The 13372-nt window shown below is 68.3% G+C and overlaps 2 protein-coding genes across 4 annotated transcripts in view; both read right to left on the reverse strand.

The window, feature by feature from the left end:
• Window positions 1–347: 347 nt before the first annotated feature.
• On the reverse strand, window positions 348–4392 carry ARTN (artemin). The gene is made up of 4 exons (XM_032191950.1): window positions 4347–4392; window positions 1281–1351; window positions 993–1176; window positions 348–793 (listed from the first exon to the last, which is right to left on the reverse strand). The coding sequence occupies exons 1-4, from the start codon at window positions 4390–4392 to the stop codon at window positions 348–350; spliced, it is 747 nt and encodes a 248-aa protein (XP_032047841.1).
• Window positions 4393–10589: 6197 nt separating this feature from the next.
• The window catches only part of ST3GAL3 (ST3 beta-galactoside alpha-2,3-sialyltransferase 3), a 164644-nt gene continuing 161861 nt past the window's right edge, over window positions 10590–13372 (reverse strand). For all 3 annotated transcript variants that reach the window (XM_032192630.1, XM_032192629.1, XM_032192628.1), the window contains one exon: window positions 10590–11214. In XM_032192630.1, the coding sequence (XP_032048521.1) occupies window positions 11125–11214 (90 nt within the window). In that variant the 3' untranslated portion in view covers window positions 10590–11124. The remainder of the gene's footprint in view (window positions 11215–13372) is intronic.

A 13372-nucleotide genomic window follows, 5' to 3' on the forward strand; every position in this document is an offset into this window, starting at 1 on the left:
CCCCCTCCAAATCCCAGGCGATGCTTGGCAGGGGTGTGGGAGCACCAGTCCAGGCAGGGCACAGGGTGGTGGGGATGCTCAGTCCCCCTGCGGCTCCTCTCCCAGGGCCGAGCCAGGTAGGGGCGCACCCGGGCAGGACCCCACGGAGCCGGTGGCACCGGCTGCTTGGCACTGAGCGGGCGGGGGCTCTGCTGCCGACCCCCTCTGTCACGACTCCAGCTTGCCTCGGTCCCTCGTGGCCACGTAAAACCGGGGGCACCGGCCCCTCCTGGTTCCTCCGAGTGCCAGCGCCACGTGCTGGGGGCTGCCAGCGTGCGTCGAGCCGGGGCTGAGCCGGCAGCCCCCCCTCAGCCGATGCAGCTGCACTCGGCCGCCGAGAGCTTCTCCACCGTCTGCCACGTGTTCTGCACGTCCATGAAGGACACGGCCTCGTAGCGGGTGGGCCGGCAGCAGGGGTGGCTGAGGATGCGCTCCTGCGGGCCCGGGACGATGAGCTGCTGCCGCAGGAGGCTACCCAGCGTCAGGTCGTAGTTGCTGCGCGCCCGGTGGCAGGAGCCGCTGCAGTACTTGAAGAGCACGATCTCGTCCGAGTTGAAGCCCAGGCCCAGGTCGCGCACCTTCACCATCAGGTTGCGGATGTGGCAGTTGCGCCCGCGGGCCCCCCGCGAGTGTTTCCTCAGCCCTTTGCTGGTGCCCTTGGCTTTGCTGGTGCCCGGCGGCGAGCGCTCAGCGCGCAGCAGCAGGTCCTCCGCCAGCTCCGTTGCACCCAGGGCCCCCGTCGTCACGTTGTCTCCTGCGGGCAAGCGAGATGGCACCGTCATCCCTGTCCCCCCAGGACCACCAAGCGCACTGTCCCCTGCGGTGACCCACCTGACACCCACTGCAGCACCCAGCCGCCTCCCCCTTGCTTGGGGCCACCGTGCCCGGGCTGTGCATCCCACATGTGACAGCGTCCCCCCAGCCCCGGGGTGTCCCCCTGCCCCAACACGCACCGTGCAGCTGGCTCCAGGCGAGCGGCATCTCCACGCCGTCCTCCGCGCTGGGGCTGGCGGTGGCCACGTCCCGCGGCGTGGGGGCCGCATCCAGCGTCTCGTTGCAGTGCGGGGTTCGCAGCGCGCCCGTGGCCAGCCCGGCCAGCAGCGAGAGGATGGCGAGGACACCCCACAGCGTCCCCTCCTGCAACACGGCACGGCACAGCGGGGTGAGCACCGGGCTCAGGGGTGGGGATGGGGACAGGGATGAGGGGTCTGGCCGTCGTGGGTGGCCAGGCCTGGGCTCACCTTGGGCTGCGGATGCGTGCTGGGTCCTGCAGGTCTTGGCTCTGGTGGCCCCGCTCGCTGCTCCATGCTGGCTGCAAGCACAGGGGTGTGGGTCAGTGCCCGTGCACACACAGGGTGGGCACCCACAGCTGGTGCTGGCAGCACCCGGCCCTGCCCACCCAGACACCAGTGGCAAACAGGAGAGACCATCAAACCGGCTGGGAGCTGGCACACCTCTCCCCAGCCAAACATGCCGTCCTCACCCCCAGCACCCCACAATGCCTCCCATACCCTCCCCGCACAGCCAGGCCCCCATGCCCCCCACGTCTCCCTTCCCAGAGATCTTGGCAGAAGGGACTTTGCCCAGCACCTCTCCTCGGGGGGACGCAGCCGCCTCCTCGCGCGAGCGGCATGGGATGCCAGGCTGTGCCGTAAGGCAGCTGCTGGGACTGGGAGCGCCACGGGGGGGGCCCTTTCCCATGGCCCTTCCCTGGGAATGTTTTTCTTGCTCGCGGTGGGAGCCTGACCTTGGAAACTCCAAATCCATTAGCGCAGGGTCCCCCCGTGCGGCCACCCCCCGGCCCCGCGCTGGCTCCCCGGCACGCTGCCTGTGCAGCGCTGGGAGCTGGGGCGTGCGGCCCCTGGGCAGCCCGTGGACAGGCAAATGGGGCCGCGAGGGGTGGGACAGGCAGGTCCCATGGGGACACAGCAGCACACCACGCTGGGCTCTCCAAAGCCATTCACCCCAAGGCCACCGCTCAGTGCTCAGTGTCCCCGCCGCACAGGGGAATTCGTGCTGTGGGACCCTGGGAGGTGCAGGGACAGCTCCAGTTTGCACCCACACATGTGTGGGGTGCGGGGAAGCCCCCACTCCTCAATGCCCCAAGCATGGAGTGGGGAAGCCTGGATTCCCCAGAGGTGGCTCCCAGCTCTTGGCCTGCTGCTGCATCCCCATTGCTCAGGATGTGACTGTCACCTTCGAGCTCAGTGGCATCCCACAGCGGGGGGGTTCCCCCTGTCCCCTCCATGGCTTTACCCCAGCAAATCCCAGGTGCTCCTGCCATGGAGCAAAGCTGGGATATGCTGAGGAGAACGCTGCTGGCCAAAAAGTGAGGGGAAGCAGCGGGGCACTGCTGGCATGGGGAGCCAAAACCAGTCCCCGCACACCCCCAGCATCATCTCAGGGGATGCTCCCCAGGCCCCAAGCCCCGCTTGCTGCATCCACCGCCACCTTGCGTGGGTGGCACCCAGCCGTGCCACACCAAGGGGCTGTGGCAGACACCACCAGGCGCACAAACCCCCTCTGCATGCCGTGTGCCGGGCAGAATGTGTCCCCATGGCAGGCAGGGCTGGCACCAGGCCCCCCAGCCCCGCCAGCCGCCGCAGCTTGGCCAAGCACGGCCCACGCAGCGCATGGCTCCCGTGGCAGCCCGTGGCCCCGCGCCAGCCGCTGCCGCCAGGTCACCGTTTTCCCAGGCCGGCACCCCCGGAGGGGCCCGGCGAGGGTCCCGTGGCCCCCTCCAGCAGGAGCCGGGCCCCCCGGCCCCGCTCCCACTGCCCCGCCGCGGCCCCCCGGCCCCAGCAGCACAGCGGGACGGGACGGGGGCCCTCGCCGGCTGCGGGCCAGCGGCCAGGCGGTGACACAGCGGCCGGGGGCCCACGCTGCGGGGCTGCCGCTCCTCCAGCCCCGTCCTAGCGGGGGCATCAGCGGCGAGGCCGCCCTGCCCGCCCCGTCGGGCGGCGGCGGGGCACCGGGCGCTGCGGCCCCGGCCCCAGCGGGGCGCAGCTGCCCCGGGAGCCGGTGAACGGGCGGCGGGGCCGAGCTGCACTGCGGGCTTCGCCCAGCCGGCGGCAGCACGGCCCCGGGATCCGCCGAGAGAAGCGGGAGGGAGAAGGGAGCCTCCCCCCGGCGGCACGGCCCCGCGCTGGCCGCGCACCCCCGTGGGCTGGGGGAACGGGGAACAGCCGGGCCCGCTCCCGAGCGCCCCGCGGGGATGCCAGAGCCGCAGCCCCGGCTCCTGGAGGGGGTCCGGGTGGGATCTGCTCCTGTCCCGGCTGAGAGAGCCCCGGCCGGCCACTACCAGGCTCCGGAGCTCTTCCCAGGTCGGGATCGGGCCGGTCCACGCGAGGAGCTGCCCTCGCTCGGGTCAGCCCCCCCACAACCCACGCGTCTCCCCCGGGGCTGAGCAGCGCCGTGCCCCTGGAGCCCGTCCCGGGGCACGGGGGGACGGTGCGGGGACGGCCCCGGTGCGCAGCCTACAGACACTGCGCGGCGGCCGCTGCGGAGCCCCAGCCCCAGGACGAGGGTCCCAGCATCCCGGGGGGGCCGCTTTGGGGCCGGGGATAAGGCCGGGCCTCGCTGGCGGCGTAGGGCGATGCCCGGAGACCTCCCTGGGCACCTGCGGGCACCGGGAACCGGCGCGGGGCCGGCGTCCCACCGCGCTGGAGGACTTGCGAGGGGGTCGCCAAGGAAGCCCGTGGGTGACACGGGGCTGGCACCTGCCCCACAGGGCCGGGGGAGGCCGGTACCGGACACGTGGGGCCCACGAACGAGGAGCTGCCGCCGCGTGGAAGCAGCCGCGGCCGCCCGGGGGCACCGGGGGCAGCTCCGGTCCCCGCGCCCCGGTCCCGGGGCTCTCCCCAGAGGCGGCCCTTCCCGGAGGGTGCTGCCTGCCCCGCTCACCGGCCGGCCCCGGGCAGCCGGGACAGGGACTCCCCCGACGTGCCTGAAGGGGTGAGCCCGAGAAGGGGCGGGCGAGCCCGGCCCCGTGCCCCCGGGCACCCCCGCGGGGTCCCCGCCTCTCCCCGGCCCGAGCGGGGGCAGCCCCGTTCCCCGCCGCGGCTCCCGAGCGCTTCCCACCGCGGGGCCGGGCTCGGGCAGCCCCGGGAGCCGCCGGGCCGGGACCTGCCCGGGGTGGCGGGGGTGGTCCGGGCCCCCCTCGCCGCCCCGCGGCTTTTGCCGGCGGGGCGGGCGGCGGAGCGGACCCCCCTTATTTCTCCCCCCCTACCCCCGGCCCCGGTTCCCCGTAGGCTGCCGGCGGGCTGGGACGGCCGCTGCCGCCGCCCGCCGCCCCGGCCCGCACTCACCGTGCCCGCGGCGGGGAGCATCCCCCGGGCCGCCGCCGCCCCGCATCGCCTCCGCTCCCCGCCGCCCCCCGCCGCCGCGCCGGGGCGGGGCGCGGGCGGGGGCCGGCGCTGCCCCGCCGGCACCGGTACCGGCTCCCGCCGCCGCCGCTGCCGCTCCCGGTACCGCCGCCGGTGCTGCTCCCGGTGCCGCTCCCGCTGCGCCTCGGGGGTCGGTGGTGCGGATCCCGGTGCGCCCCGGGGTGCGGTGCCGGTGCCGGTGCCGGCGGGCGGGCGCGCAGTGCGGGGCAGCGGCGGCTCCATCCCGCTCCCGCCGCCGCCGCCGGTGTCAAATTCCAGCCGCCGTCACCTGACCGGCGGGGCGGGCACCGGCACCGGCACCGCGCCCCGAGCGCCACCGGGACCCCCCGGCCCGCCCCGCAGCCGGCACCGCCCCGGGAGCAGGAGGGCGCCGGCCCCGGGACCCCGCCGGCACCGGGACCCGCAGCGGCACCGGGACCTCCACCGGCACCGGGCGGCCGGACAGCCGCCGGACAGCCCTCCCGGACGGACCGACGGACGGACGCCCCGCGGCTCGGCTCCCCGGGCGGCTCGCTGCCCCGACAGCGCGGTCGCAGCACAGGCAGGACGGACACGGGGCCCCCCCGTGCGGGGCCACGCTCAGCCCTTCCCGAACGGGACGGATCCCCTGGAGGGCGAGGGAGGGTTTGGGGTGGGGGACACGGCCCCACGGAGCACCCTCACGCGTGGCGTCGGGGGGAGCCCCCCCTGCGGCCCCGTGGGGGCCCCCGCGGCTCGGCGTGGGCGCAGCGGGGCCCGTCCCCACGCACCCGAGCCCCCCTCGGGCCACCCGTGCGCCTCTCCGGAGGAGGAGTCCGGGCTCCCCGCCCTGCCTCCCCGCCCGCCCCTGCGCTCCCGAGGCCACCCCGGACTCGGCCACCCTCCGGCGGTCTCCTTACCTCCGCCGCCTCCCTGCCTCCCTCCGCCGGGGCCGTCGCAGGCCCCGGGGACATGGGGGCCGGCTGGCGAGCCGAGCCGAGCCCGTGCGAGTCCCTGCGTCACCGCCCAGGGCCCTCCACGTCCATCGTGGGGCTCTCGAGTGCTCCTGGCGAACGTGCCAAAATCCCAGGGCCGCCTCTGCTCGGCCTCGCTTCACACGTGCTCCCCTGGCCGGAGCTGGCCGTGGGGGCACAGCCCAGCCCGGCCGAGCCCCCCGGGGCCAGTCCTCATGGCTTGCTGGCCCCCCGGGCCCTGCCCGCAGCGGTGGCCGGAGGCGTCCGTCCGGGCTGTGCGCCCCGGGATGCTGCCGGCCGTGTCATCTGCCCGGGCAGCTCCTCGCAGCCTCCCCGGGCTTATATAACTCTCCCTGGCTGGAGCAGGGCCAGCGGCCACGCCGTGGCTGCACGCCGGCCCCAGGGAGCCCCTGGGGTTTTGGTCTGGGCTCCTTCCTTGCTCCCCGATCCCAAAGCGGCGTTGACGGCTTCCCCGCTGCCCGGACCCTGTCTGGAAGGGCTGGAGGAGCGTGTGAGCTGAGACGAGACGAGGCTGCCTGGCCTGGCCTGGCCTCGTCTCGCCGGATTATCCCTCGCAGGATGACAGCTCCCGCATCCCTCCCGTGGCAGCACCTGCCGGGGAATGTGCTGGCCCGGGGGGTGGTGGCCAAGCTGTCCCCGGTGCTGCTAGCGGGGTGGCAGAGGGTCCAGAGGCACCGTTCCTGCCCTAAGAGGGCTGAGCATGGGGTGTGGGGGTCTCGCTGCCCCGCTGCTGTGGCCTGGGACTGCTCCTGAGGTTTGGGGGCACAGGGGTGGCCCTGGGGTGGGGAATTGGCAGGGGTGGGGTTGGGGAATGGGATTCTGCTTCGCAGGGCAGCAGGCTGAGGTAAGGGGGCTGCCTGCTTGGACAGCCTCCCTGTGGGTGGCACGTCCTGCCCCGGGACCCCTGGCCGTGCCTGTGGGGCTTGGTGACAGCCAAAGGTGCCCCAGGCAGGGTGCCCTGTCCCTTCCCACCTTCCCTGCACACTGCTGGGTTGGTCCTTGTGTCCCCTCGTGTCCCAGCTCAGCTGGGAGTTGGCCCTGGGTGCGATGCTGGGGGTGGGCATGGCACAGCGGGGTGTCCAGGGGACCCCTTGTGGTGCCCCCAGTGCCCCCGGTCCTGTACCGGGGTGGCTGTGCACAGCCTGCCCTCTGTCCCGTCCTGGGGGGTGCCCCCTTTGTGGCTGACACCCCATAAACCCGGGGGCCCTGGCTCTGTCTCTGCCCTGGAGCACGGAGCTCGCCACCAAGCACGTGGGGAGCAGCAGAGCTGTGACGCAGACGGGCCGGCTGCGCTGTCCCTGTCTCGGTGGCGACGTGATTCCTTTGGGGACATCTGCTACCAGAACCAAGCGTCTGCTCCTGCTAACGTGGCTGTCCCCGCGTGCCCTGCTCCCCGGCTCAGGTCCATGCCACGTGCGGGGGTGGCAGCGGTGGCTCTGCTCTGTCAGGGTCTGGAAAAGGAGCGTGGAGAAGAGGGGTCTGAGCAGCTCCAGCCGCTCCCCGCTCCAACCGGGGCTCCATAACTTGTAGCCTTGCTCCCGGGAGGCAGTCGCCTCCGCAGTGTCCCGCCGGTGCTGGCAGGAGGCCACCCCTGGTGTCCGTCAGACCTGTCACCCACTTGGAAGCAGCCCCCCCAGCTCCCCCGAGTGACGAAACCGTCCCTGACTCGTCCCACGGCCCTGGAAGCTCCCCAGCACGGCTGGGGCCACGGCAGGGGTCACATCCTCCCTCCGGGCCCCGGCAGGTGTTGGAGGCGGTCACGGCCTCGGCCCCCGGCTTCCTAAACTGCTTCCTTCCTGGATGCGGCGGCGAGAAGGTCGCTGTGCCGGACACCTGCCTTCCCCGGGGCCGCACCCGCGGGGTGCTGAGCGGCTGCAAGCGGCCCCGCTGCCGGGGAGGCCCCGGGAGAGGTGGCCACAGGGAGGACGCCGTCACCCCGGCATCCTCCGCGTGCCCCGAGGTCAGGCACGGTGTGCTTTGATGGGGAGGATCACAGCGAGGGTCCTGGGGTCCTCTCTGTCCCCTCCAGCCCTGGCTTGGTGCCTCGAGTGCTCCCCACAAGGGGAGGGCGGCTGGGACAGCCTCTGCTGCCACTCAGAGGGGCACAGAGGTGCCTGCGGTGCCCCCATCGCTCCCTCCAGCAGGACACGGGAATGCGGTGGTTTGAAGCTGGGTGACTTTCACAGCTCAACAGGTGGGACAGCAAAACACCTCCAAATGGCCAGCCCCGCACGGACAAGGGGGCTGCTGCCCCCCGACACGTTGTGCGCCCACCCCGAGCCCCTCTCCCAGCCCCTCGGGCAGCAGGCAGGAGGAGCACAGCCCTCTCCTGCCCCAGAGCCACCCCCCTGGGTTCAGGAGGTGCCTTCGGGGTGCTGTGCTGGGGGAGCCAGCAGCTGGAGCAGGCTGGGGATAGCCCGAGTGGGGAATCCCTCTGCCTCCCCTACACATGGCCGAAGGCAGCAAAAGAAAGAGGCCAGCCAAGCTCGTTTGATAGCTTTATTGCTTCTGTGATATGACTGAATTGATGTGACATAAGCCGGCTTGGAGGAGCCTGCAAGACTCTTGCCCTCCCTACCTAGAGGGAAAATTAAAAAAAAAAAAAAAACAACAACGCAGAAACTAAAACTAATTTTAAAAACTCATTGAGTTCTTACATCTCAGCTCGGTACAGCACTGGCGAGCTCCCCGACCCTCGGAGCAGGTCCCTCTGTGACACCACAGGCTGGGTGGTGGCCCTGTCACCGCACCCGGGGGTGGCAGGGGGTCACCGCACCCCATGCACACTCAGACCGACCGCAGGGACCCCGCTGCTGCTGGCGGAGCTCAGCGTGGTGGCTGCCTCCCTGCCAGCCCACCTGGAAGCCCTCATCTGGTGCTGCCCGTCCCCAGCCTCCCTGCTCCTTCCCCATCTCCCTCCTGGCAGAAAGGGGACCGGGAATCACAGAGGTGCTGGTCGGAGGATGCCGGGCTCAGATCCCCCACGGCCTCACGTTCCCTGGTGGTGCTGCCTCCATGCAGCATGCGTGAGCTCAAGCCCAGGGTACGGCCAAGCCTCACCTGGGTGATGCTGCGGGCAGGGAGCAGCACGGTGGCACCCCAGCCCTGCTGCCCACACCAGCAGGAGCAAAGCCCCACTGGCACACGGGTTTCCCCCACCCCGACCTCCTGGCGCTCCCCCAGCCCCTCTCCAGGCAGGTTCCCTGCCACCCCGCTGGCCTCTCCGCGCGGCAGGCAACCCCGCTCTATATTTAGGCCGTGGAGAATTCCCCTGGGCTCTCCCTTCCGAGCTGAAAAGGTGAGTCACGGCGAGGGAGAGGCCAAGACTCGCATCCGTCCCACTGACCCTGCTCTGACCTGCGTGCAGCGCTCCGAGCTGGCAGGGCTGCGGCGTCCCGGAGGGCGGGAGGTGGCTGCAGGTGCACGCCAGGAGACAGCCACCGAGAGGCCTCCAGGAGCCAGGCCCAGCACCACGCACTGCCCCGGGGCAGCATCACCCGCAGGGCCTGGCCGTGGGATGCTCCGTGGATGAAGCTGCCCCGCTGATGTCCTTGCTGAGAGTCCTGGGTCAAACGGGACAGTGAGTTATAGGGGAGCCGTGGCCCCCCAGCACCGCCCTCCTTGCTGTCCCCACTTGCAGGTGTCCCAGCCCACCACGGTCACCCTGAGCCACGCAGCCTGAGAGCCCCTGCGCTGCAGGCACAGCTTCCCAGCGGGTCCTGAGCAGAGCAGGGGCCCTGGGCCTGGAGCAGTGAGCTGGAAGATGACCGTGCCATGTGTTTGTAGTGATAACAGACTAAATCAAAGTGATGCTCTGCTGTCCCTGGGGGTGCTCCCTCCACAGCTCCTCTGGGGGTAGGGAAGAGCCCAGCACTGATACTGAAGGCTCTTCCCCTCCTCCTCCTGGCTGCAGTACCTGCTCCCTGGCACCTCCACTCCCTGTAGTGTCTGGATGGGGCCCACCACCCCCCTTGGTGCCCTGGGGCTCCCCCAGCAGCAGGCGAAGACCCAGTTCAAGCACCAAGATGCCACCACCTGGCCAAGTCCAGCACCAGAACCTCCAGTCCCTTGAGCAAAAAAAATTAGGGGAGAACATTCAAGTGAGTATCTGCCACAGCAGATGGTCAAAAACCTGCTGAACACCCCAGCTTTCTGGGCTGGAAACCTCACGGAGCATCCTGGGGGCAGGCACGTACCTGGGGGGCGCAGGGATCGCCCGGCTGGGAGGCCAGAGGGACAGGGGAAGGGAAATGGGAAGGGGAAGGGAAAGGAGCACCTCCCAGATCCCCTCCGCTGAACCCCGTGGTGGCCTCAATGTGCAGGGAGGTGGGGATGGTGCCCTGCATGGGCGCAGCGTGGCCAGCTCCTGCCTCGAGGCCCATTTCCACCCGATTTTCCCCCGCAATCCCTCTTCTGCCCACGCTCTCCAGGTGGATGAGAGCACCCCGCCGTCCTCGCGCTCGGCCACGTTGCTCAGTTTATTCCAGCTCCTCTGAAATACGTATACAAATCAAATGTGCAAATACTGCATCTTGGGACCAAGAGAGCAAAGGAAGGGACGTGCTCCTGAGAGCAGGAGGAGCAGCACAGGAGGAGCTTGGAAATGAAGTGAGCAGGGGCCAAGCAGAAGGCGAGGGCTCCCAGCAGGCCCCCAGCCTTGCCAGCAGGCTCCACCACCACTGAGGTCACGGACCAGGGAACACGATCGAGCCTGGAACGTAAAACATCTTCGGCAGCCCGCTCTTAAACTGCCAAGCTTCAGATATCCACGCAACATCTGACCTCCTTCCAAACAACGAATCACTCCTCTCCCCCCCCGAAGCGCGGCGAGGCGCAGTCCAGGAGCGGTGACACCGACCTGCACCGCCTCGGTGAGGGCCCCGCACAGCAGGCACAACCCGAGGGGCCTGGAGGCCTCGAGCACAGCGAGGTGGGCTCGGCAGCGCCGTGACACGCAGGACGGCCGTGAGGGGCTGCTGCAGGCAGAGGAAGCCACCAGCTCCCTGCTCCACGCCAGGGTCAGGGCAGAGTCAGGGCAGGACAACCGGCTACGGAAAACACAGCCAAGGAAGTGGCCGCTGCTGCCTCTACGCAGGAAGCGAGGAAAAGTGCAGAAAAACAAACCCATGCTCATCTCCAACGCGAAGCTCCAAGTGGAGAACGAGGGAAAGCCACCCTCCCTTTAAATTATAGCAGCACCAACAACACTGAAGTCTTGGACGGATTTGTTTTCCCGGGGAAAGGCCTGAGGCCAGCGACAATGCAGACGGAGCGTGGCGAGGCCGAGCTTTTCGCAGGGCTGTGCACAAGCAGATTTCGCTTTGCACCTTGGTATTTCTAGTATGATTCCAGCAGAGTTTCTTTAAAAAATAATACTTTGTACATTCAGGCACCGCCGCCTTGGGGCAGCGTCACCTCCCATTTGGCACAAATCGTTTTATTCACAAACCTTCCTTCTCTCTCCTGAGTCTGTCCCGTTTAATTCTGGATACAGGAGATCCGTCTGCAATGCAGAGTTCAAGAAGTGCCCGCTCAGCCCCTTGCCCGCCTCCTGCCAGCTCTGGGACTGGGGGCAGCAGGTGCTGCCCTCCTGCAGACTGGCGATGCGAGAGGGCCTTCCCGGAGCACCCGGGCATCTCGGTGTGTCTCCAGTGAAGCGGGCTTCGTGCGGGGGGCTGCCGGTGCCTGCTCCCGGAGCTGCAGCGTGCGTCTTCCTCTCCTCCCTGTGAGGCGGCGGCTGCGGCCGCTCAGATCCCACTGGTCAGGTCGGTGATGACTCGGGCTTTCACCAGCTTCCGCAGGAACTCCTTCTCCCGTTGGATGTTGTGCGTCCAGGACTGGAAGGAAAGGAGAAAGACAAAGGTCAGCGGCTCTCCTGGCCGAGCACGCTGCTGCACCCCACGTCATGGGCCTCCAGCTGGCACGGGGCTCTGCCGAGGAGACAGAGGAGAGTTGGAACACTAGCTCATCCCCCGCCCAGCCTCACCAAGGCCAGCTCCTGCCTCCACAGGCCCTACTGAGAGGAAATCAGTTGCCAAAGGTCACGCTAATACAGTGTGAGGGGTGGGATGGGCACGTCTCCGAGCCAGGCGTTTGAGGGCAATGACTGTCAGCCCCCCGCTGTGTGCCCTGCAGCAGGCTGCAGCAGTGCCCTGCCATCACCCCGCTGCGCTGGTGCTGGGAAAGCATTTAATGGAAGCAGGGAGGAACGTGTCCCCTGGGGAGCCAGACACAGAGCAGGGCAAAGCGACTTTCCCCAAAGTCTCCCGGCCAGACAGGAATCCCAGGAAGGGTTTCCACACCTTCGGGGCAGCGCTCTGGGCAGCAGGTAACCTTGGCTCTAAATAAGATGTGGGCCATGATAAAATACCTCGATGGGAGCATCCCAGAAATGGCTTCAAGCAGCAAAGTACAGAGCCTTCTGCCAGACCGTGGCACCTCCCTGCAGAGCCCTGTCTGTGTCCCGCACACACAGCGTGCACGTGGCTGTCCTGTCACCTGCGGGTGTCCTCTCTGGTGCCAAGAGGTGCCAGGGACCCATGGTCCCTTGCTAGATCTCCAGCATGTTTTGGAAGCGCCTCTCCTCCTGCTGCTCTGCACTCATACTGCTGTCCCCTCAGCACACAGGATTTATGACAGGTAAAGCTGCTGAGAGATCAGGCAGGTCTTATCTTGCAACCTGCGTTCAAAAGAAGCTTTTGACTTCTGGTTGCTCGAATGCTGTGAGGGTGCAGCAACACAGGTAACGGCATGGCCACGTGTGAGACTGGAAACACAGAAGACCCCGTCTGCAAACTGCAGGGACAACGCCGAGAAACATCTCAGTGCTTGGCTTCTGCTAGCATGACAGCAGAAACTGAAAACTGGCACTGGGAAGAAAGCTGGGTGATAACAGAAAAAAACAACCTGAGTTTTAAGAAGCAGCACTGAGAGCCACGGAGCTGCAGGAGCAGGGCCGTACAGGCTGCCCCTTGGAGCAGGAGAGCCAGGATCCCTGCGTGCTGGAGGCCTTCCCACGTGTGGCACATCACCTTGGGGTCCTGTGCGTGGTCCCCGCCGTGCAGCAGTGCCTCTCCTGACAGCACAGCCCCTTGCTACGAGCACACAGCGCCGGCAGAGGCAGCCAAGGGTGCGTGTGCTGCTGCCAGCAGGCAGCGAGCGGTGTCTGCTGGCACCAGGGCTGCGCTAGGAGCTCCGTGCCTTGCAGCACCCTTGCAGCTTGTATCTGGCTGGGCTTGCTGCTCATCAAAGCCTACCTGGAGCAGGAGGGAGCCTGGCTGTGCCCGAGATGTCACAGCACAAGCTGATCCCTCCTCCGTGCCCTTCTGCCTCAGCACACAGCAAAGGTCAACTGGTTTCACCCATATGAGTTGCTTGTGCCCCTCGGTACGTACAGAAAGTGGGGAGCAGCCGCTTCTAGGCAAACTCAAACCGCCTGAAACATCAGCTCAGGACATGCAAGCACCTCGTCTGACAGCAGGAGGAAATCTGTCTGCATGAAAGGTACAAGGGAGCAGGAACTGAAGTACAGGAGGTGGATGGTAAAACTGGGCACTTTGCGCTCTCCTGCACCACACGCACGGCTGCTGGCAAGGCGCAAACACCTCGGCTGTTCAGCATGAAGGCTGCTCTGTGCTCTGGTCACTGCCACAAATTCCTCTTTCCAAGCAGAAAGCCACATGTAAGGGAAATTTAGCCTCCCACTTGATCCCTGTATCTGGCTGCCGGCTGTGGCTGTGCCCTCAAAGGCTTTGCGGTCGGGTGTGAGCCCACAGAGGGAGGGGAACAGGCTTTCGTCCCCCCGCAAGCAGCACCAGCAGGGCGCTCGGTGCGGTGCTGCTCCACCCGACAGGAGGCATGAGGCATGTCTTCAACACTAGCTCGGGTTACTGACTGCAGGAGAGGGACTCACCCCACTGACAGACAGAGCTAATCAGGCGAAGGAGACTGCATTCCTGCGCCGGCGGCCGCAGGGGGGAGAAGATCCGGAGCAGA

The sequence above is a fragment of the Aythya fuligula genome, chromosome 8, assembly GCF_009819795.1.
Source record: "Aythya fuligula isolate bAytFul2 chromosome 8, bAytFul2.pri, whole genome shotgun sequence".
In the NCBI taxonomy this organism is placed as follows: Eukaryota; Metazoa; Chordata; class Aves; order Anseriformes; family Anatidae; genus Aythya; species Aythya fuligula.

Excerpts from the sequence above, each read along its gene's own strand:
- ARTN (XM_032191950.1), bottom strand. The coding sequence starts at position 4,392 with ATGCGGGGCGGCGGCGGCCCGGGGGATGCTCCCCGCCGCGGGCACG. Across the intron at positions 1,352-4,346 it reads TGCTCCCCGCCGCGGGCACG|CCAGCATGGAGCAGCGAGCG; the intron begins GTGAGTGCGGGC and ends CTGTGCTTGCAG. Across the intron at positions 1,177-1,280 it reads GCACGCATCCGCAGCCCAAG|GAGGGGACGCTGTGGGGTGT; the intron begins GTGAGCCCAGGC and ends GCCGTGTTGCAG.